We start from the raw sequence: 25,964 nt of genomic DNA on the forward strand, positions 1-25,964 counted from the left end.
TAAAAAATAATAATAAAAAATAGAGTATATGAGCATTTCTCTTTTTTTTTACCATTTTACATTTATTGAATGTCCCACAAGATTGTAGATGAATAATTTTGTATAATATGTATTTTGCGGATTCTGCTTTATTTAGTATAAAACATAATTATAGAAAGTCACAGAAAACATTCAAATAAATTGTAAAAACATAGTATTTAGTTAAAAAAAACAATGAAATACAAACTATCAAAAATGGCAATGTATGAAAATTCGTATGTCCCAATCTGCCATCCGTTATTTCAAACACGATTATTTTGATAAAGTTCAATAAAACTATAGTGACATTTTGATATTAAACCGTGTTGCGGGGTGAGGGGATCTACTTAAATTGCTTTTTTTTGGTCGTTTGCATAACTTTAATAGGTATAAATTAATTTTAAACTTGTCCCAGAGAACGTTCCAAAAATGGATTTCAGATTTTGTTACCCATTTTCAATACATTATAAGTTAAAAAACTTCCATTTAGTTAAATAATTGCGATTTGGCAACACTACAGGTTCCGTTAAATGCCGCCATATTGATTTAGGCCTCAGTCTTGTTCCGACATTATTTGAGAAGGACGCGTCCAGTTTAAAAAGTGAATCGCATTCCGGCATTTGTTACTGCTGTTTCAAGGTAAATTAACAACATTTACCACCTTACTTTATCGTGTCATAATAGTTAACAAATTACACTAAAATTGAATGAGTTACAATAGACGTAATTTTAATTCTAACCACCACAATAATATTTTGAAAAAATTAAACAGGTGTTTGTTACCATTTTATTTTGTTACTTTGGCGTAGTAACGTATAAGCGGAAATTTAAGTAACAAAAACGGAATTATAAAGCTACGTTTGCATTCAACAGCGCAAGAAAATGCCACTAACTCCGTCTGAAAAAATGAAACGTTACAGAGAAAAGTTAAAAGAAAATCCGGATAAGATGGAACAAATAAGGAAGAAAAATCTAGAAAGAATAAAATCAAAATATAAATATAAAAAAATATCGGAAATGACCGAAACGGAAAAAAAAATGCAACGAAAAAAGTGGAAAGAAGAAAAACAAAAACAAAAGGACAAAAGAGAATCTAAAAAAGAAGCAAGTAGTAGCTCTTTATCAAGAACAGCTGTTTTAGCAGACTCGGTAACTAAAATCAAAACTTCGGCCACGGATAAAATACCACCGGACGAGGCGACGCCTGGAACACCATCGACTATTTTAAGGTTGTCCAAAGCTACAGCAAGTTTACGAAAGTCTAAAAATAAATTAAAACTAGAATATGATAAAGCTCAAAGTCGTATTACTTATCTAGAACGATCTCACGAAACTGCAAGAAAAAAAATATACAGACTACAAAAATGTATAAGAGAAGAAAGAAAGAAGTTTGAGACCGAATTATTAAAAATAAAAGCCAGAAATGAGGTCTTAGAAGCTTCTTTGAAATTGACTTACAAAAATTGTGAAAGTAATAAAGAGAGGGCCCTGATAAAGAAAATTGCAAAAAATGATCTAGTGAAGGATAGTAAATCACAGACATTAATTTCAAGACGAATTGGTGTACGAGTGAGAAACAAAAAATCGATCAAAAGTATTTCGAGATTAAAAAAATCTATAATAGAATTTTATATTCGAGATGATGTAAGTAGGGCAACTGCAGGCAAACGCGAATGCAAAACTTTAAAAAAAAATAAACAGCAAATAAGATATCTTAATATGTCTTTGCGAGGTTTACATGAGCAGTACAAGAAAGAAGGTGGTATTGCAGCATTTTCTACATTTTGTCGATTCAAACCTTTTTACATTTTAAGTCCAACCATACACAATCGAAATACATGCCTCTGCATTAAGCACTCAAACATGAATTTCAAAATAGAAGCACTGAATCGTCATAAAATAATCGATTTCCGTAGTTCGCATACTCTCTTGGCAAAAGTAGCTTGTAATGTAGAAAATATTGATTGCATGTATGGCAAATGTAAAAATTGTAACAGAATTTCACTTCATTATGATTTAGAAAATATTTCAGGCTATCAAAATATTACATGGCAGATGTGGGAAAGTGAGATCCACTCGTATAAAAAAAATAACAATGACGGAGAAAAAGAAATAAAAATCAAAAAGACTGTTAAGTCACACAAGAACAACACAGTAAAAGAATTAATAAAGTTGTTTGAAGCTGACATAGCAGCATTTAAAAAACACAGTTTTAATTCTTCGCATCAAGCAAAATGTTACAAATACTGTATTGACAACTTGTTGGATGATGAAATAGTTATCCATTGTGATTTTTCACAAAATTATGAATGTAAAATGTCGGAAGAGGTGCAGTCAATGCACTTTGGTGCGTCGAAAACGCAAGTTACTTTGCATACTGGCGTTATATTTTTTAAAGGTGGACAGAAATCATTTTGTACCGTTTCACCCTCCAATGTGCATCAGCCACATGCAATATGGGCTCATTTAAACCCAATTATAGACTTAGGTAAAACTTTGGTTACAGATCTTCAAAAAATTCACATATTCTCGGACGGACCCAGCTCTCAATATCGACAGAAGAATAACTTTTTTTTAATCAATTATTTTTCTTCATTACATAATGTTGATATCACTTGGTCATTTTTCGAAAGCGGCCACGGGAAAGGGGTGGCTGACGCTATTGGAGGTGTAGTAAAGAGGTGTCTTGACAGGCAAGTTTCATACGGGCATGATATTGTAAGTGCTGCAGATGTGTATTCGACATTACAGTCTTCAGTTAAAGCTGTTAAAATTGTTTATATAACTGAAATGGAAATTAACGCTATTAAAGTATTTGTTCCTAATAATCTTAAAACTATAAAAGGAACCATGAACATTCATCAAGTTACTTGTTTACGTGGTAATGATCAAATTCAGCATCGTATTTTGAGTTGTTTTTGTGCTAAAACTAAAATATCTTGCACTTGCTATGACCCAACTGAACACACGTTTGAAAATGTTTCAAAAATTGTGCCACTATCTGTACACGAAGACTACTGTAGTGCTGTAGTAGATGAACGTGATGAAAATGGAGTTGAAGAAACAGATAACCAAGTCCTAAACAACGAAATACAATCATCTATGCTACCAAACCTAGAACCTACAATTGGTGACACCGTTTTCGCAAACCATTTTAACATTGCTTCCGACTTGCCAATTATATGTATAGGAGATGATGACCTACCACAACAATCAGGACAAAAAGACGAAAAAGAAAATTACGGCTTTATAGAATTTAATAACGAGCGTCTAAACATTGAAAATGATAAAGAGAACATGAGAAATAATGATAACCTGACATGTTATCAAATTGAACTATACCCAACAATTTCGAAAAATCGTTTGGATTTAGGTTCAACCTCTAAAGAGTACACAAAGGAACCGAAGAAAAAATCGTTGATTTCTGTTGTGACGCGTAAAATAGCTTGCAGCAAATGTAAAAACTCTACATCGATGCACAGTTTAGTAAAATGTATGAGTTGTAAAAAATTCTTTTGTGTAACATGCACCGAAGGTCAATTTTATTTTGACTATATTTGTAATTTTTGTTTTGGAGATGATTAAGCTCGTGTTTAAGAGGGTTAAGTATTATATGTAAGTTTAAAATTTCATGTTTGAGTGTAAAATATTTTTTTTTTACAGGATAGTGGGTGGCGAAGTACTTTCAAAAATGGTCGTATATTTTGATATCGACAAAGTTATTGTTAAGAATGATTTTTATATATTTCTTAAGGAAAATTTTTCCTGGCCCTGGTCGTCAACACATTTCATATTGTCAGAGACATGTTTCGATTGTGGTGGTTCTACACAAAGCACGTTCAATGCATCGCCATCTCATTTTATACTGATCATGAATAGAGATGATGTGAAATATTTAATAAAAAGCAATTGGTTTTGGTGCAAAACATGCGAATATGTCAGCGTGTATGATCATTATCCTGATGATGAATGCGATAGTTGCAATAAATAGATGCACCTTTTTTAATATCACAGTTATTATTAGCAGTGTGTGCGCTGCTTTTTTATAAAATATTTTTTGTTTTTAAAAATTTGTTTTTAAATTTCTAATATATATTTTAAATATGTTTGTAGGTTATACAAATGTGATTTTTAATTAAAGCCAGTAAAGCTATGTCAAATTTTAGAATCATTCATCTTTCTCAATGTTCCGAATTACAAATGAACGTATGGCTAATATTTTAAGTTCCTATGTGATAAATATAAGACTAAATTATACTTAGGTACTCAAGTTGTCCTATACAAAACTGTAATACAGTCCATATTGGTAGGTATTACAGTTTAGTGATTGTCATGTTCCTCAATATTTTTAGGTACCATAATTTAGGTATAATTATAATTATGGTTTATATTTTACATATGTAGGCTACTGATCCTTGCAATTTAAAAAATATATCGAAGTGAAAAATCCGCTGTAATAAGAAAATTTTGATTTTATTATCCTGAACCAAATGTTCCTAAAATGTTATTGTTGATTACTAATAAGCGTTATTATATTATTAATATTTAATGTTTGTTTCTTGTAGTTTACGTAGACCGACAGCTAAATCTGTGAAAACGGGTGTCAACTGTGATGAATGCTTAAATAATATTAAATATTTCTAACTACAAATAAGCTTCTAATACTGTTTCGTTATTGAAATATTTTATAAAAGAAGGTCAATTTTATATAAATGCCCTCAAATGATGTCCTAAAAATGTTCCTATTTAAAAATTAAGTATGACAAAGATTTGAATAAAATTATTATTAAAGTTATTAAATGTTGCTAAGCACTAATCCGACGTTTTTTTTTTCATTTACTATAGTTACTTACTACTCAGTACTCGTTATCAGTTTCCATTGCGTGGTAATAAAAAGTAAATATTGGTAATGACGATGAAAAATAGTATATATTCTCTCCCAGTGTAAAAAGTTACCTAAATTTCAAATCTGTTCAGCCATTCCGGCGTAAAGACAACAAACATATACTCAAACTTTCGTATCTATATTAATATAAACTAAAATAGTTATAATAAACTATAATAGTTATATAATAGATATATATAATAGTTTGTACTACTTTTCTTTAAACTAATAATAGGCATTGTAGACGCTGCCTTACTTTTTTTATTTTGTTACCAAATACTCTTGTTTTGTTACTGTCCCAAAAAATCCCGAACTTATTTTATGTTTTATGTATTTAATGTTTGATATAAAACAATACAGCTTGGAGAGAGACTCAAGGATACTTAACATTTTAATAAAAAGTATGAATCATCCGTCAATTTTGTGTAATGTTTATATAATCAAAACATAAAATTTAATTTAATTGCAAGGTAACAAAAAAAAAATTAGCACTTAATTGGAAAACGAGTTTTTACTTTTTTGATCTTTTTTTTGGGATAATATTATTAAATTCATCATGAAGTATCAAGAAGTTTATTATTCGGGACATCACAATTGTGACTTTAACGTCTTTTTTTAATAAATAAGGAGTAACAAAATAAGAACATTCTTCTACCTTCATTTAGTTTTTAATACTTTTTTCACAAAAGTTCCTAATAAAATAAATATTCTCGTAAAAAATTCAAATGTTAGTAAAGTAAACTATCAATTTCATGACAATAAGCGATTTATATAGATATTTTTATTTTTAACGATTTTATAAAAATGTGGCAAAAAAAATGAGAAATGCTCATATATGCGTGTGTCTGTGTCTGTGTCTGTGTGTGAAATACATGGTAGTGTGTGTAATGTTTGTTTTGTATTTTTTATGCATAATTAAAAAACAAAAATTAGCATTTTGCATTCTTTTTCTATATAAACTATAAGTGTGTGAAATTTCATACTTCACTTCATACTTTTAAAACGGCTGTATTAAAATAATTACTTGGCTTATACTGGCCTCCGTATAGCTTACATAAGTTCACCAATTCCAAATCGTTTTTATGTAGTCACCCAAGCAACATCTAACAGATTTTTTTGTGTTATCAAGTTTATGCTTAACATTACCTGACACAAAATATATTCTTAATTATTTAACCCATTTTTAATTACTTTATAATTCATCAAATAATTCTCATTGCCAAAATAATTTATAAAACTTAAATGCAACACATTAATAATGTAACATATATATTTAAAAAAAATGTAACTAACTATATGATAATTAAAAGTATCCAAAATAAAATTAACCATCAAACGTAGCGTAAATAAATCAATCCGCACTCAACGCGGAAGCCGTCGAGTGGGTATTAAATCGTCCCGCGATTGAAAACATTTCGTGTTCGAACAATACGTGAAAGCCATTGTCGAAAATTTCATTTTGTCAATACGTAAATAGTTCATAAATATTTAAACAGCTTAAACTGAACCCTTGGGAACGTATTGTTGGAAATTTCGAGTAGACAAAAAAAAAATAATCATTTGCAATTTTTGTGTCAACATGCTACTGGTTTATGGACTTCCGTTTAGATGTTTAAGGGAAACAGGTTTAAAAAGGGTGTAAAAGTTTGGTTGAGAACATTTTTTTTTGTTAACGTGAAGTTGGAACTAAAATTTTTCACATTCATTTTTATACATCATATACGTAGAAGTTTTATCTTCACATATTATTTTCTAAAGAATTCTAGGAAAATACAAATACAAATTCTCTTTATTGTACACTATCAGAGAAAAAAATTTACAACGAAGAAAAGGAAATATAGACAAAATAGGAAATAAATAATATAATAAATAGTAAATAGAAAAATATGTTTGTGATGATAAAATTTTGCTATAGTACTAGACTAGGCTGATTTTAATTATTCTATTATCAATTTATACATACGACAATACATTGTGTATAATTGTGTTTTCTCGCAAATGAAAACAATAGAGTACAACGTAAGTAGACGAAAAAATAGTCAATTAAATAGACGCTATCAAAGATTACTCAAAAATTAGTCATCTGATCTCAATCAAATTCAAACCACATGAAAAATATCAGCTTTCGATTAAAATAAAAATCATCAAAGTCGGCACACCCAATGAAAAATTGTGTGGTATAATACAACGTAGGTCGACAAAAAATTAGTTAAATAAAAACGCATTATTAGATATAACTCAAAAAGTACGTCTTATCATAAATAAATTTAAATAAAACTATATGGCACGCACCACATTTTGATTCAAATAAAAATGATCTAAATTGGTCCACCCAGTTAAAAATTCTGAGGTAACATATATTTAAAAAAAAACATTCGAATGAAGAACCTCTTCTTTTTTTGGAAGTCGGTTAAAAAGTAGAATATTGTACCTCCAAGTGTGTATATTATATTTATAAAAGAAACTTGTTGTTTGAATTCGACAAAAGAATTAAAAAACAACTAACAAACATTTAATAATTAATATTTCGTATATCGATTTTAGCTAATGGTTGGGATTGTCCATTTTAGTTTAGTGTTAGATTTTAAATTAAACTTTAAGCACAGTAACGTACCGAAAAGTATATACACCATTTTATAACGATAGAGTTTTATAACTTATAATCATAATACACTGGTCATCAAATACTTTAGGAAGTGGGCCAGCGCAGCTGTAGCTCGGCGACGACACCACGTATCCCACACCTTCTAAGAACGGATACGAGTATACATCGGAACAAGGTTTCCAAGCCCACTTAATTCAATTACACGCCATTGTCCACACAGTTTTTGCTCGAGCATTTTACACTCAAATAATAGATTTATTTTGCCAACAATAACACAATATTTCTGAACACAATGCTCTCGTCTCGTACGAGTTGACGGTCCGTCACGATGGTCAGTATTTTTTCAACACTCGAACCTAACTGTTCATGAAAGATGAATTGTGTTTGTGCGTGAAGTGTTTATCATGTCCTGCTCTGATAGTATCTTAATCTCGGATTAGTAGAGCATTAAAAGCCATTGTCAGGTTGTCTACATTATCAAACAGACTCTGTGCCCACCAAAGATTCACAATAGATTTTCTATTTAATTCAAACTCCCACGCAGAATAATAACATATGAATCTTTTCCGATTGCTCTATATCCGGTCAAGTGTTGAGATAAAAGATATGATATAATAATAAATATGGAAACTACAAAAAATAATCGATCCTGAATTTAAAATAAATATGTTTTGTTTAGTTTAAAAATTTGATTGATTAAATAGATAAACTATTTCGTAAGGATACCTCTCTAAGAATGAAAACTTTTTGATAGCCGACTTTTGCATCTGTTATTACGCTGTCTGTTATTTGTAATAGATTTTTATACATTAGTTTATATTGATTCTTATACATAATTGTTCATAAATATGGTTTATCTTTTAAATTTAACTAATTATACCGTAAAGTCTATGGTTTATACCTTCTTTTTCGTATCTATATGTGTTTCACTACATATATGGTTATTTACATATATCCTTAACTTAGCTGATGACGTTAGTTCAATTTTCTCTGTTACTAAACGCCTAGATAGCAACATAAAACATAGTAACCCAAAAGACATAAAATACATTTTAATTTGGTCAAATTTCTATTATTATTATCTAATCAAAGACGGTAAAGTTATATCACCAAGATTCAACTGTTCAAACAGTAATTGTGTTTTCACAAAGTACAAAGCTCTCTTTGACAAAGATTACTCAAGTTTTGATGCTATACTTTTTAATGACGACATTCTCAATTCTAAAGACAGACCATTAAACCGAAATCAGGATCAAGTATATATTTTTAATACGTTAGAGTCCTCTTACAATGTTCCAGCTTGTGAAGTATATAATGATGGATTCTTCAATTTGACTTTTACATATCGCCTTGACTCGGATATTGTGTGGAGTTACTTTGTGGTGCGAAATCGTAAGGGAAAGATTGTTGCCCCTAGCGTTTCTGTCAAATGGCGAACGAGTTCCCGCCCTATACTTAAGAATATAAGAACTATTTTGGCAGGGAAGCGAAAAACAGCAGTCTGGCTTGTAAGCCACTGCGAAGCTGATAGTTTAAGAGACGAATACCTAACAAGGCTACAAGAGTATCTTTTCCATTTCGGTTTGAAAATAGATGTTTATGACAAATGTTTCAATAAAAGGTATCCAAATGATGATTGTGATGAAATGATAAAGAAACATTACTACTTTTACATGGCTTTCGAAAATTCTTTCGCAGAGGATTATGTTACAGAGAAAGTGCTTCATGGTTACAATAATTATGCTGTTCCAGTTGTTTATGGTGGTGCGAACTACAGCAGGTATCACGTTGAGTAAAATATTTCATCATATTAAACACTAAAAAAAAATTATCAATACTATCTAAGTACAAAAATCGTGGACTACCTTTTATCATCAAAAATGCCTTTATATTCTTTGAACGATTTTAACTTAGAATATATTTGAACGTTTTGTTAATCTGTACAGACCCTAGTTATAAGCTTAATCCTATCCTCTAGATTCCTGCCTCCAAGTTCGTACATAAACGCCCGTGAGATGCATCCTTACAATTTAGCATTCGCCATGTACCAAGCCATACAGACGCCGGCTGTATATGAAACATACTTCAAATGGACTAATTTATACACTATCGATGCTAAATATAAATCCGACCATCCTATATGCAACCTCTGTAATATATTACATCGTAATCAGATACGATCAACCAAAGAGAAGTTTAGGCTCTGGTGGAACGGTCTTAATGGTATGAAATGGTGTCTTTCCAAGGAATATTGGAATGAAACGGCCAATATAAACATTCATGCAAGACACATTTTTTAACTATATTGATTTAATAGATAATTTGTAATGTGTAACTCTATTTTCAATTTTAAGCCCGCATCGAAGTTATAAAAAAAAAAAAAAACTTTTTTTTTTCATGTATACAAATTGAGCCTTTTAGTCGGTAACACTACGTCTGCTCATTTAGTATACGTATTATAATGTTGTGTTTAAAGTTGGTAAAATATTAGTGAGTACATAAATCTAAATGTGTGTTTCGCTAAATATTCAAATTTCGCATTCCCTTCCAAGCTAGCGTGGAAACACAGACACCTAAGTTCAAAAGCGGTTGGGCAGAGGGGGCGAAAACAATTACCTGCATTTACATACATCATAGCTCCCGCTGGCTTATATTTTGGTGCCATATATTTGAAATAGTAAATTTAACAACACTTGTATTCATTCTATACACGTTTACGAAAAAAGGTAAAAACATTAGAAGGCAATTAATTTTTTTCAATAAAACTCTGTGATTACTTTTGTACTAATTTATTAATTGTGTTCAATCTTAAAACGAGTACTAAAGTAGAGTAGAGTAAAAAAAAACTTTAGATAAAGATATTTTAGACATATAAATAGATACACAGACATTGAAAAAATACATGATACTTTTGCCAAATAAGCTTACGATTTCGCATTTTTCTGGCCTCCGAATCCATCGCGTCTCGTTTTCGGACACAAGTCACAAAGATAATCCCACACAGAGCGAGATTAGAGAAAACTCATCAAATCCAAACGTATAAGTCTTCATGGTGGTAGTTTTCTAATCCGAGGTACAATAACGTCCTGTTATTAATTTAATATCGTAACAAAAGAGTATGTTGCTACAAATACTCGATACAAAGACGAGAAAGTAATTACTGTTAGAATCGTATTGGTTGAATCTAGTCGTTAGTGCCCTGGGGAGGCGCGCGACACAATACAGTAGTTAGGGAAGCCGGGCCGGGGGACGTATCGGCGGACGTTTAACGAGCAAATTATTTAGTAAATGTTGCCAAATAATAACATTAATGTGGGTTGGGGCTGACTCGCGACTGCTCGCTAACTCACTCCGCTCCGTACAAGACTAGTATGGAATGTTACTTGATTAAACTAGTATGTGTGTATTTTATTTAGTTTTTATACATCTCTATATTTTTTTCTGCTTGTAAGATGTAATATTTTCAAAGTCCAACGTATTACCAATAGTTTTTTGTTAAATACTAATGATATAATAAAATTGATTAAAAATTAAAAGCCACGAATAAACGGTAATATTTATAAATTAGAGTAATGTACTTCAACGTTCCAGCTGTATCTTTTGAGATAACTTTCAAGCAATTTCATCTTCACTGTTTTACTACTATTTTAAACATGGGGCTTATCCACAAAGCCTTGTTATGAAAGGCAGAGGAGGATCCCCCCTGGAGGGTGGTTAGCCAATGAGAGCTCTCCTCACACTCGACCGGGCACCGATGCAAACAGCAGAGCCTGAATGCCACATAATTGAATATCTCCTCATTTCTCATCTCGATGTTCAACGACGCGGACCCATTGTCGACCCCATTACAGCAATTATGAATTAAATGTTCGCAAATTAACGATGGTTTTATTGATGTTTTACGCGTGGATGAACTGTGATTTCGATGAGAGAACTTGAAGTCGAGGGCTTTCTGGTGTGTCAATAAAATATGCTCGTACTTTTGTTGGGGCGCCTCGTTAAAGTTTAACAAGAGAATAAATAATGGCTTTCGACAAAGACCAATGAAATGATCAAACGCTTAAGTTAACTCTATATACATTTTGACTTATCTGACCATTTAAATATATTATGATAAATTAAGTAATGGTTCTCATCTCAATTCAACGTTAACTTACGATAAAATAAAGACCGCAAACATATCGTTAATATATAGCACTTGTATTTATTCTTCTTAGTTACAACATAATTATGATGTCAGCCATGTAGATTATCATTACTTATGCCTGGTCTCAATGTATTTTGAGCTTCTTTTCTATTAGCAATTCTTTCCTTATTTGAAATAAATAAAAAAGTAACTTCCCAGTACCTCTCCGTGTCTTAATTGAGGTACTCATCTGTTTAAGAATCTACTAACAATGAACTTCCTAGTAGAAAGTCACTACTGGCAAGTCTGGTCATTTTTGGTCGCTAACGACAACATATGTAGTTCTAACAGACGATGCGAAAAAGTGGTGTGAAATAAGCAAGTAAAATACATTTTTTAACGTTTTGGCGCATCTGATTTAAAAAAAAAATTGTCGTCTTTGAGAATTGTGATAAAATGATAACCAAGAAGCATATTGGAATCAAAATTTGTCCTTTGTTAAAATCTTAAAGGCTTCTTTGAATTTATAAAACAATGTAATGAATGTGTGTATGATAAATGATATTTATATTTACGAGTATATTATAAAACAAAACAGACTTTTCAGGTTTAGTTTGATTGCCTGAGCCCGCACAAGGGCTGATGTGTTAGCGTGTACGTAGTTAGGATCAAGACACTAATCAGACAAAAACGCGGTATTTGACTTAGGTATACGACAAAAATGATTCAAAATGAATAATTATACATGAATTTAATTATGAAAATCTAAATATGCTTATTTATACAGTTGGTTGACGACGAAGACAAGAATAAACGGCATTCGTATTCATTCGGCGGTCGTATACACCCAAGGGACGCGCAAGTCCCCGCAAACGGAATAGATAATTAAATAAGCGACGGAACGCACCGACTAATGCCGAAATTAGCAATACGATACGATTAAATAGATTTCGGTCGGACAAAGCAGATGTCGAGGGAATACGGTAAGCCGGGGTGTTTAGCGTCATTACCGTCGATGATGAAGGGTTGCGCAAATATTGTGCTTAAATATGCGTATTTGTTTTATGTTATTTTTTTTAAAATGTGACTAGTTTTTGATTTACTTATTATTTCTTTTAAAAAAAAAAATTACTTATTATTTCTTTTAAAAATAAACTAAAATGAAGCTTCTTTAAAGTTTCGTTTTGTATCATAATGGACAAATGTTTTTTAAATATATTTTTTGCTTTGATATTTTACATAAAGTAATTGCAGAAAACGACTATTTCTCTAAACAAAAAGACGTTTATATTTTTACTTTGTTCATCAATACAAATGATTTTATAAAATTATAATATTTAAACAGATAGGCTATATGCAAAAAAAAATGCAAAATGTACATAAATATTAGAAAATCTTATTCTGAAGTCGCTGTGGATATTACGTTTATTCATGTTTACATCTATATATGGGAGGTCTTGTTATATTTTTATTAGTACAATATTGTACCTGTTTATATTTTATATTAGAACAATAACATGGGAGTACAACTCATTCTACGCGATACAAATCGACGCATTAAATAATGAGCCTGATAAGCATGAATAGCAATTTCTCATACTTGCTAATTTGCGAGAATTTAAGGACTTGAATACAGCTAACAAAATGATGTTGGTTAATAATCTTGCATTCTGTTATGCTATTTACTGTTATTGAATTTAGGTATATATTTCTGTAGTATATTGATATATTTTTTTTAGTTTGGACACGTGGCGACGCGTGTCCAGCCGCTGTACGCATTGTCCATTGTAGATTGTTTCCGGATTTCAGATAACTGTTTCATGTAGTCAATTATGTTGATATGTATAGAGTATAGATCGCATTGATTAAAAAATGTTCGCGGTTGTACAAATGTTGCGGTCTGTATATGTCAATATAAATGTCGTTACGTCACAGAACGAACAAGAGAAACATTTTTATTATATTCGTTAACATTACAAACAGCGAACCGATCGACCGACATTACACCGTATGGAATTTAGTATATCATAATTATATATCAATACGCTAAGGTTAAGATGTTTGCCTCCCTTTTTAGAAAAAACTCACAATTATTCAACATAAAGTATATATCATTTTATGGATAATTGCTTGCTCCACTAAAAAAAAATATTTTTGTTTTTGTTTTTGTAAATTAATTAATTATTAAAACTATATAGGTATATGACAGCTTCAATTTTGAAACAACTTTAACATGATTACGTTCGGTAATTACTTATTCAGTGCGAATTTGGCACGGGTATTACTAGTTATATTAATAATAAAATACTATAGAAATTTAAAAAGCACAATTTGATTTTTGTTAAGACTATTCTTACCAAACAAAATGAACCTTTTACCGACAAACTCGTTGCGAAAATATATTAAATATATAAATTTTTCTTCTTCTCAGTCTTTCTTAATTTAACGTTATGTTTTCCAGCACAAACATTATTGGTACGTTTCTCCGAATCTTTAAGACAATATACATATTTGCATGAGTTTCTACCTAAGAAACCTCTAATTCCTAAAGAGAAATAAGTATGTACAACTGACCAAGTCCACTAGTCAGTTCGAGACGCTAATATGGATATCTTAAATATTATACACGGGGTAATAGAAATAGATACATGTTGTGATAGCCTGCCGTTCATATTTGTCTCTGCGAGGGTTTAGGCGGGGGAGGGAAGACGGAAACAATTAGGAAAAGCGCCTGCGCGGGCTTCCTGCGCCCGTAATTGCTGTATCTGTTCGCTCGATGTATTCTCTCATAATTGACGACGATTGTTAATATTCCGATATCGAATGCTATCTCGTGAATAGGGATTTACATGTTGCGTTTTATAGGGTATGTATTTTTTTAATGTTTTAAAATTTAAGGGACTATTAGCCAACCTGTGCGGTATTATCGTAGTTTTTGCACACTTAGAATGATTTAGTAAATCCTAGAATAAGTTTTAACTATCACTGATTCATCATCATCATCATTTCAGCCTATTGCAGTCCACTGCTGGACATAAGCCTCCACAAGTTCGCGCCAAAAATGGCGTGAACTCGTGTGTGTTGCCCATAGTCACCAAGTGGGCAGGCGGGTTGGTGACCGCAGGGCTGGCTTTGTCGCACCCAAGACGCTGCTGCCCGGCTTCGGCCTGGGCATTTCAAAGCCAACAGTTGGATGGTTATCCTGCCATCGGTCGGCTATATAAGTTCATTAACATCGGCTATATTTTAATGGGAGGAAACGGAAAAGCCTATATTATTATATCCACGCGGGTGAAGTTACGCGGAAAGGTAGTAAGTACATAATATATGAATTAGCGCACATCACAAAGCGAATTTAAACATAGCTTTGCAAGTTTTAATATTTTTCACTTTGTACTCTGTATATTAAATATTAATTTTGTACTTGCATTATGTGTGCTGAAGCTACTATTTTTTCGTACTCTAGGCCCACTTTTAACACATACTCCACTTTTCCTGTAAAATTTACCTATAAACAAAATGTTATGTTAAAAGATATTAAAAACAAGTTTATCACAAGATATCAACCCTTCATATTCCCTGAGGATTGCTCAAAGTAACATTCGGTATAATATCTCTAGTAATGGCAACATCGGAGGGCGATAATCATCCGATAATAGGGGGATTAACACGACAACCCTTTGTGGGCGGATTATAAAACTACAACAAAACATTTGTACGCACTTTTTATTTATTCAAGTAGTAACATCATCGACATCAGAAATTCGCACAACGAATTAATTATACGAATGTTTTCTGTTTGTACTAAAATAGTAATGTCGAAGAGTTTATTTAAAAGCATGAAGTCTTGATAGATGACTATCCGTCTCACAAAAAAAAGACATATACAGCATGTTTATCGAGGAAGGTTAAGGGCTATATAAAAACATGATATGACGTTTATACTGTACCTATGTTTTTTATGTGTTTGTTTGCTTTCTGCCAAGAAACTGGATACTGCAACCCGAAATAGAGCATCGACATAGGTTTACTGATTATACGCAAATGTGACTTTCGGATCCAAAGGACATCAGACACCCAGAAGGGTTAATTTTGAAGAAAATTTAAAATCAGACCAGTTCAAATTTATAGAAACTGATGAGTGAAAAAGACTGTTGGTAAACATTTTTGAATATCATATCAAAAATTAACCGCTCCAGCGGGATTCGAACCCGCGTCTCCGACTGACCGTGTCGGTCGGTCGACACGGTCAGTCGGAGACGCGCATTAAAAAATGAAGTTTTTTTTTTTTTTTTTTTTTTATATCACTAGTTCGGCAAACAAGCGTACGGCTCACCTGATGGTAAGCGATTACCGTAGCTTATAGACGCCTGCAACACCAGAAGTATCGCAAGCGCGTTGCCGACCCAATCCCCAATCCCCCCAGGAGCTCTGGTCACCTTACTCACCAACAGGAACACAATACTGCTTGAAAACAGCATTATTTTGCTGTGATCTTCTGTAAGGTCGAGGTACTACCCCAGTCGGGCTGCTCCATATTTTGAGCAGGAAATTCCTGCTGTGCCCTACCTCTGTCAATAATAAGAAGAATCAAAACAGTCATAGAAGAGAAATACAAAACTTTTGTTGAAGACCATAACATTTTAACATTGATGTTTGCTGTCCAATTGAATTTAAGTTCTTGATGTGCAAACTTTTAAAATGTTGTACCATAGAACCCCTCAGTTGGAAAATAGCAAGAGATGCGTGAGTTAACGAATACAATATTCACGTCATATATTCACAAGCCCCTGCTTTATGCCTAACAACCACTTTCCCAGTCATTCCTGTCAATTTATATTTGCTTGTAACTATTAAAGTAGACGTTGATGCTAATCAATACATTTTTAACGTAAAAACTTCAAAAATGTATTGCTTAACATCAACGATATGTTACTTTCGATCTCATACCGTGTAGTAAGTATTAGTGTTACCAGAATGTGTAAGCATTGGTGTATGATTTGCTCATTTATTTTAACTGGTAAACTTATCAATAAGATTAGGCCAATAAAAGTTTCAAAGCACGAGTATGTAATCTAACGTGAAGCAAAAACTTTGTACCCATTTTTACGAAAATTGCGCGGATGGGGGAATATGAAATTTTGCACACTTGTAGTTTATATAGAGAAGGAGGGTAGAATGCTAGAATTTTTCAAAATATGCATAAAAAAACATTACATCAATTTAAAAAAAAAAAAACATTACACACACTACCGTGTATTTGATATTCACGCGCATATATACTCGTTTTTGACAACAGAACCTTCATAATGTTCAAACTTAAAATTTAAATTAATTATGTTCGAATTTCGACCACTGGGCGACCACTAGTATGTATTAGTTCGTAAACTATGATACTAGCGAAATAATTTGTATCAAATTTATACGAATAAAAGCCATGCAGTAAAGAATTGACCCCTACCTCGTCGTACGTCGTCGTTTCTGAATTAAATTTCCTTTCTTCTATATAAGTCCTTTATATTTTAAGATATTTAAGGTATGATTGATAATGTAATTGTGGATTAGAATAAAGTAAAAAAAATAATAATAATAATAATAAAAATAAAATAAATTGAATTCCTAAAAATAGAAAAATGTTTTCGTCTTAAGTTTCAATTGCAGTGGTTGAACAAAACTAAAGTAGCGGAATGAATAGGTGTCAAGAGTGATGCGTCAGTGTGCCCGAGGGGCACGGACGTGCCGCGTAACGAGAGCCACTCGCCTCATAATGTTACGTAATTCAATTGATTCCCCGACACTACCCGCACGCTTCCACCTAACTTCGTTTGGAACGTTTTGATATCGGATATGCCGTTTGATGCCTTGTGCAGTTCTTTAGTTTCCCTCGACATGAATAAAACGACAAATGCGTTGACTGAGCTCGTATATTTTACATAATAAATAGTTAATTAACAATTTTCCTTAATCTAGTGACTGTATGACACAACTGGTGAGGAGAAGGAGACGTGGCCGAGATTGGTTTGGTAAGCTAATTTTGCGACTGGGGCTGCAGCGTATGCTACTTTGGCAACGGGGGCAGCGTATGCGACCTTAGCGACTGGGGCGCTGTAAGTGATGGGAGCAGAGTAGGCGACCTTGGCAACAGGAGCGGCGTAGGAGATGGGTGCCGAGTATGCAAACTTGGTGGGTGCGGCGTACGCAATCTTAGCGGGTGCGGCGTACGCAATCTTGGCGGGTGCAGGAGCTTGGATAGGGTGTCCTTCATAGCGTACAACAGCGTTGAATCCGTTCACTTTGTCAGCGGTGTATTCTACAATACGGTGTACACCATCGGGTTGCACGAGGGAGTAGGATCCGTGAACAGCGTCACCGGCGCGAGACTCCTGCTGTTGCTTGACATCGCCGCTGTGGTCATCGTGCACTGAGTATTGGAATTCGTAATTAGCGGGTGCTTCTTGTTCGATGTATTTAGCTACGGGGGCAGCATAGGCGATTTTGGTGACGGGTGCGGCGTAGGCAACCTTAGCGAGAGGGGCAGCGTAGCTGATGGGGGCGGAGTAGGCCACGTTTTGGACAGGCACAGCAATTGCTGATACCGCCGCCACCATTCCGCAGAAAATCACAAACTGAAAACGATAAGAACATTCATTTATATTTTGAAACACATCCAAATCCTTTAGTAATGATATTATAAAATAGTATTTGGACAATTAATTAACTTTAGAAAAAAAAAGTTCGAATAATTATGATACATTTTTTTTTCGTGAAGTTCGCTCTCTACTTACTTTGGCAACCATGTTGATTGGTATGTTATCGTATTATGTTGTCAGTTCGGCGGCGCGGAGCTTTTATACCGTTTACAACTATCGCTGACATTGCTCATCGTACTAGATAGTATCGCAACTCGTGTGCAGGTCAAAAACTGGATCGGATTATGTCATACACAAGTTGTATATTAATTATTTGAGCCCTTGTCTCTTATCTATGTCAAGTCCAAAAAAAGTAATAGTAGTAGTGTAAAATATAACTAGTATGTAGTAGTATTTTAAGCCTAAAAACAATACATATAATAAAAAGTATGTAATGTAAATGTAAAATGGGATGGGCCTTTGCATACATTATTTGTTTTTGTATCTAATCGTTCTAAAATGTATCTTATTTTTTGTGTGTGCAATAAAGTTTAATAAATTAAAAAAAATAAATGGGACCTTTATCAACGCAAATAGCACTCAAAACAATGATGTTTAGAATTTTTGTCTGTTTGCCTGTTCGTTTGTGTATGCTAATCTCAGAAACGGCTTATTCGCTTTAGATGTGGTTTTCAGTTATATATTGTGGTCAGCTTTTCTTAATATTTAGTATTTGATTCATGTCAATCGGTTTATAAATAAAAAAGTTATGCAACTTTAAGAATCACGCCGAACATGTAAATACCCAAACGACGGTGTTTATAATCCAAAACCAACCAAAAGATAGAAAGATATTTTAAAAATGCTGTCCAAAGTCACTATTCCACGCGGACGCGGGCATAGCTAGTTTAAAATAATATTGAACACATTATTGTAGAGAAAAATATTTAAATCTAAGTATTTAGTTAATAAGTTTTGTTAAATACTTATGTGATGACTTATATTGGAGATGTTTTCCTTTTTTAGGAGGTTACTCAATTCGACCGTATATATATTTTATGTATGTTCTGGGATAACTTTGTCGTTTATGAACCGATTCTGATAATTCTTTTTTTGTTTGATAGGAGGTATCTCAAGAGTTAGCACCCTCATAATCAGGAAACCAGGATCTGATGATGAATTCCCAGATAAATCGAGGAAACCCTCGAAAATCGTGGTGACGACTAGTGCGTTTATTTTTTAATTTTTTTTCGTCTACTGACGTTGTATTACTTGTCGATGTAATTGAAGTTGTTTTTTTAACTTGCGAGCAAACACAATTATTTATGGTTGACATTAAAGTTAAATTCTTAAGCTTAGCTGTAATAAAACCTATAGATAAGAAAACACTTGAAACATTAATCGTTAAGTATATTCATAAGCATTTAGTGTATTTTCTGTTGGTGATGCTTTATTTAAAAAAATTATAAAAAATACTGTTATGTATTGTTTTTTAGTATGGTATAAATCTTAAGCCTTTTTAATACCTACTGGGGACTGTTAACTGTGATGTGTTTGCTGGTTCAGTTGTTTACATTGTTTTATTTAGTATTTTATTAACAACGTACTCATTCATAAGGCAGTATATAATAAATTGAAGGATAAGCGGAACACCGTGAAGGTTGAAAGTCAGTTAAGACTTACTCCTAAAGTTCCGTGGCTAGCCCAATAAAATTAATGACATTATATCTTACGTTATTCGTTTTTATTAAAACGTGTAACATACTTTATTAAGAAAATAGATGGTATAGTTTTAAACTCTCAGATATAATTGATAAGGAAAAAGGGACTTTTATCATGATGTACTTTTACGTGATGTACTTTCGAATAACTGAGTTTTTGACACTCCTTTAAGCGCTAGGGTCACGGGTACTCGCGCACTCAGTATACTCGTGATCATTGTTACCATATCGGAAACTTAAAATGACCAATGGTTAACACGATAAATATCGCATTTTATGTTTTAATTGTTATATTATACGGTCTAATATTTTTAAACGTATCTAGTATGCTTCAATCTTTCTTTTTTTTTAACCGACTTCCAAAAAAGGAGGAGGTTCTCAATTCGACTGTATTTTTTTTTTTTTTTTTATGTATGTTACATCAGAACTTTTGCCCGGGTAGACCGATTTCAACAAATTTTGTTTTAATCGAAAGGTGGTGTGTGCCAATTGGTCCCATTTAAATTTATTTGAGATCTAACAACTACTTTTCGAGTTATATCTAATAATGCGTTTTTACTTGACGCTTTTTTCGTCGACCTACGTTGTATTATACCGCATAACTGTCTACTGGATGTACCGATTTTGATAATTCTTTTTTTGTTGGAAAGGGGATATCCCTTGTTTGGTACCATGATAAGGAAACCAGGATCTGATGATGGGATCCCAGATAAATCGAGGGAAACTCTCGAAAATCCGTAATAACTTTTTACTGGGTGTACCGATTTTGATAATTTTTAATTTAATCGAAAGCTGATGTTTATCATGTGGTCACATATAAATTTTATTGAGATCTGATAACTATTTTTTGAGTAATCTTTGATAACGCGTAGTTGCTTGACTATTTTTTCGTCGATCTACGTTGTATTACTTGTCGATGTAATTGAAGTCGGTTTTTTTTTCGTTTGCGAGCAAACACAATTATTTTTTAAATACATAGACTAGCGCTTGACTGCGATCTCACCTGATGGCAAGTGAAGATGCATTCTAAGGTGGTGCGCGCTTGCCTTGAAGATGCCTATTCACTCTTGATTTAAAGATACCCAAGTTATACTTCGAACCTGTGATATAATAGCATAATTTAGTTTTTAAAGCTTTAGCAGATGATGAAACAGTTATGAAATTCGGCTTAGTGCTTTAATTATTTAAATACTATTAATATAATTTTCTTTTCATAATATTAGTTAGTTTTGGATTATTAACATTTATTACAGTAATATTTTTAAGTAGACTAATAATTAAAATTCGTGGTCGCCCATAGGTCGAAATTCGACCACTATTAATTTAAATTATAAGTTTGAACATTATTAAGGTTGTTCTCAAAAAAAAATTACAAAACATTACTATAGTTCAGTATTTTAAAATTAATATTTTTGAATAAAAGACGGACAGGGACCTGTTTAAAAACTGCCAATTAAGTATTTTTTTTTTTCGAGTTTATGGCCTGATATCTAGACCTTTAGGCCATGCCAATTAAGTACAATCGATCTAGTGTTGCCAGGCGTCAGGATAAGCCAGATCAAATTGTGCCCGGCCAATTAAAAGGTTTTTGTTAAGCCTCTATAATAAATAAACAAAATAGTATATATGCGTATGTGTGTCAAATACACGTTAGAGTGTGTAATTTTTTTTTTTTATTGATTTAATGTATTTTTTGCATAATAAAAAAAGTATTAGCATTCTGCACTCCTTCTCGATATACACTATGAAAGTGTGTGAAATTTCATATTCATCCCTCCGCACAATATAATATATAGATTAAATCAATTATTCACGTCATTGATTAAATGTTAATCAGTTTTCAAGTAAAATAATATGTTATTAATATGTAGATAGATATTTATTTATTTCACTATGGCACAGAAAAAGTAAAAATTCATAATTTCTATTACAATTATTTAGTAGTATTTTTAATTAACGGCTCTTAAGTTAAAGAGTAATGTAATTAACGTAATAAGATATAATTGTATGTGTGTAATATTACAAATTTTACTAAAGCGATTAATATTTAATTACTTTGTTTAAAAAATATGTTACATTAAAAAACAGGTTTCAAATTTTTCCACGGGCAGTATTTTGTCAATCTTGACATAGTGTTAATGCAACACTGGAGACTCGTTCAACGAGTAGAAGTCGAATACGGTATAATATGTATTAGATACCGATGTAATTTCGTTATTACTTATTTATGTAACGCATACTTTGTACCTACGTGTTTCATTAACATAATTTTCGACATGTGTAGGCAAACTATAAATATATCAATTCAATGAAATGAACTTGATACAGATTTAATATTCATGTTAATCATTTTTACGGAAATTTGTATTAATTTTGGCTTTGGTTATATAATTTCGAGACACAACTATAATTGACCTTTTCACCTCCAGGGGTCGTCCTTGATTCTAAGCAAAGTTATGATTACATAATATAAACATTGCAGGCCAAAATAAATTATAATTGAGTAAACGAATTTGTTATATGTTCTTATTTCAAAGACTTACTTCATACTTACAGGTAATAACAAATTGCAGATGGACTTCGAACATAACGACTATGACTTTAAATATTAATACGTTTACGCTTCAGCCTGTAATATCCCACTGCTGGGCATAGACCTTTTGTCCCATATAGGAGAAGGATCGAAGCGTAATCCACCACGCTACTCCAATGCGGGTTAGCAGATATATTCCCTACTATGAGTACGATCGCTATCAGGTGTACATGATAACAACCGGGACAGATAGCTTAACATGCTCTCCAAGGCGCGGTGGGGAAACCCACAAGGAGTAACAACCAGACCGAAAATAAATATTTGTAAATACACAAATATTCACTCCGAGCGGGAATCGAACCTAGGACAGTCGGGGTTTAGGCGCCGCCGACAATAAAAAAAAGGAATATATTTTTATTAATTTACTTGCATATTAAAAGAAGGTAACCTTTAAGGTCGTCAATAAGGAACCTTAATATTTTGACATTGGATTTATATCTAGATAGCTCATTGCAAATTTAATAATTTTGTAAGGTGCAAGAATTAACTTTTTACAAGATTCAAAATAATTTTTATATGTCGTTTTATACTATGTTCGTAACATATATGTAGACAATATTTTATTTCGATGTACATAATTACTATATTATGTTTACAAAAAAAAATATTTTTCCATGGGATATTTGTGGTATATTTTTCTCTACACATAAAATATGTGATATATGTATTGGTATATACCCCCATACGATGTCGCAAATGTGATTATGATTATTGTTATATTCCTATTAATCAAACTGTTTTGAAGTACACAATATTCATAGTATATGTTATATAACAGTAATTTTCTTTAATCTTAGGTAATATCAAAAACTATTACAACGTAAACATAGGGTTCAGTTCTCAGTGAAAATTCTTGCATAAAACATAGGTATCGCTTACGAAATAAATAATCAAATTGAACCACATCTTAGGCCTTTAATACCTTTGAAGGATACCATACACTAAAAGTAGTGCAATTTAAAAATACCACAAACAGCTTCAATTATTAATATTTTATAAGGTTGAACTCCATCAATCAGGCGGGCATTCTTATGTGGACGTGTTGCACGCATTAACGTTCCGACCACACCCATCAGATGTGGGCCAAGGTTCTGCAGTTTTAATTTCCCCATCAGAAACCACTTTTACATGACCCGGTATTTCCGCACCGCCCCAACAAACAGTTGAACCGAGTAGAAAGCGAAGGGTCTAAATAAAATGGTTATTTTTGTAGTCTCGTTTTAAGTTTTTTGTTCGACAAAGACACCTTGTCTGGATATATTAAATGTATCGTAATGCAAAGTGCATTACGATACATTCAATATCGATTTAAATGCGAAGTCATTTTTGTTAATCTGATATAATACCACGTAATTGTCATTATGTTTAATTTCATCAGTATATGTATGTATGCGATTTTCGGGGACGTAATAAAATTTTAACATAACTCGTGTGTTGCTATGCTTTGTATGTCGTAATAAAAGTGGCAATTTAAAATTTTTACCACAGAGCAAAATAAAGATAGATTATTTTTTAACTAGATTTTTAATTAGTATCGTAAAAATTTGGAAGTAACTAAATAAGAATCTTAAAAAGGCAATGGATTTCAAATAAATATTCAAGCCTTCGTAAAAATAATGTTATACTTTTGTCATGTCGCTCTAGTCAAGTTGATATGATATAAATGATTAATTATGTCACACGTCGCCGCCGGGTGTACACTTATATGGTTCACAGGTGTACCTACTCACTACCTACTAGGTACGTTACACAAACTTAATACTTAGAATCTATATATGTAAATGAATTACTATTTTACATGGTCATGTCATAACTTAAGAAAGACTTTACGAGTTTCATTCATCTCTTTTTAAAGCTGTCTAATGCTTTTTAAAAGGGTCTTATGGAATGAACTATTCATGAAATTGCGCAGAAATTTTAGATAAGAAGAAAAATTCAGAAAATGTTAAGATTAAATTAATTTCACTCGTTTGATGGTTCGCAAAACAGTCAACGTCTTTCAGATCAACTACGTAGGTATCTATATTCTATACAAATAAATAAAATTGGAGTGTCTGTTTGTAATATTAAAATAACCGCTTTTTACTAAATGCATATGGACGTATACACGGTATATATACCAAAATGACATTTTTTTTAAATTTTGTCTGTCTCGCTGTCTGTTTGTTCCGGCTAATTTCTGGATCGATTTTGACGAGACTTTCACTGATGTAGTAAAGAGTAACAGGCTACTTTTATTTTAGAAATTTTATTTAATTACTTTGCGAACTGAACAATAATTTTATCGCTATTATTTACTTTACTGCTATTATTTTTTAAATATTTAATGATCTAGATTTATTAACTCATATATTTAACATATTTATATATTTTATATATTTTAAAAATAGACACGGCATCCCGATTTACATGGATAAAACCAGAACTACAAATAAGCATTGAACAATAAACATAATACCTAATTAATTCCCCGTGAACTTATGCCATAGAGTAAAAACGAAAACATGTCCATATAAAGTACGTATACTATTACCGTAGTATTGTAAAAAAGCAAAAATAAATTTAAGTTCACAATTAAAATAAAAAAGGCCAAATTATAATGTAAGTACATATACATAATTCTTTATTAATATTTATTTTATATCAAAATGAGTATTTATTTTAAGTCGTATTTAAGGTGAAGAAAACAATTTCACGCAGCGCGAGCGACATTCTTTATATTTACCGATTTGACCTTTGTTATCGTACTAGTAAACTTTGCGAAATTTAAAAAAAAATTTAAACTGATTTTTATAAAATTTGCATTGCGTAACTTTGTACTCAAATAAATTATAGTTAACGTGAAGAAACTTTATGACTACATAAATGACTACTTGTTTATTGGAGTTCGAAAACTGGGCTGTAGGTACGAATTCCGAAAAGAAAAGACTAGTATCTCTACCTACTAACAAGTTTTCAAAGAAAACACCTTATCAACAACCTACCCTTAGTTTTGTACATAAATATTTCTAATAGACATATTTTCAATTAAAACAACATTACTTAAATATATTGAGTTAAAAATTACTTGAATTGTATAAACACTACAAATAGTTTTTGTATTTTTGTGAATATTTTAAGTATTAAAAGTGAAGTCGTACATTGTCTGTGACTCTTAATAAATAATTAAATATGTTTATGTAAACTCGACGTGTAATGGACGGGCTATGCTTGGGGTTTCTTTCAAAAATAGGAAAAGAAATGAGGCTATCCGCGAGAGACCGAAAGTAACCGACATAGCCCACAAAATTAGCAAGATGAAGTGGCAGTGGGCTGGTTACCTGTGTCGCAGCATAGATGGCCGTTGGATTGGACGTGCCCTGGAGTGGAGACCGCGCAACGTCCTCC

The 25,964-nt window shown here is 32.1% G+C and overlaps 2 protein-coding genes across 2 annotated transcripts; one reads left to right on the plus strand and one right to left on the minus strand.

The window, feature by feature from the left end:
- The first annotated feature begins 215 nt into the window (after window positions 1-215).
- Window positions 216-9,817, plus strand: LOC123659264. Its single transcript, XM_045594512.1, is given in 4 exon segments — window positions 216-657; window positions 892-3,475; window positions 8,601-9,288; window positions 9,487-9,817. Coding segments are annotated over 3 exon segments (3,594 nt in total). The 5' UTR covers window positions 216-657; window positions 892-900.
- Window positions 9,818-17,540: 7,723 nt separating this feature from the next.
- LOC123659265 (cuticle protein 8-like) lies at window positions 17,541-18,431 on the minus strand. Its single transcript, XM_045594513.1, has 2 exons — window positions 18,420-18,431; window positions 17,541-18,260 (listed from the first exon to the last, which is right to left on the minus strand). The coding sequence occupies exons 1-2, from the start codon at window positions 18,429-18,431 to the stop codon at window positions 17,601-17,603; spliced, it is 672 nt and encodes a 223-aa protein (XP_045450469.1). The 3' UTR covers window positions 17,541-17,600.
- Window positions 18,432-25,964: the final 7,533 nt, after the last annotated feature.

This window comes from Melitaea cinxia, chromosome 13, assembly GCF_905220565.1.
Source record: "Melitaea cinxia chromosome 13, ilMelCinx1.1, whole genome shotgun sequence".
Lineage (NCBI taxonomy): Eukaryota > Metazoa > Arthropoda > Insecta > Lepidoptera > Nymphalidae > Melitaea > Melitaea cinxia.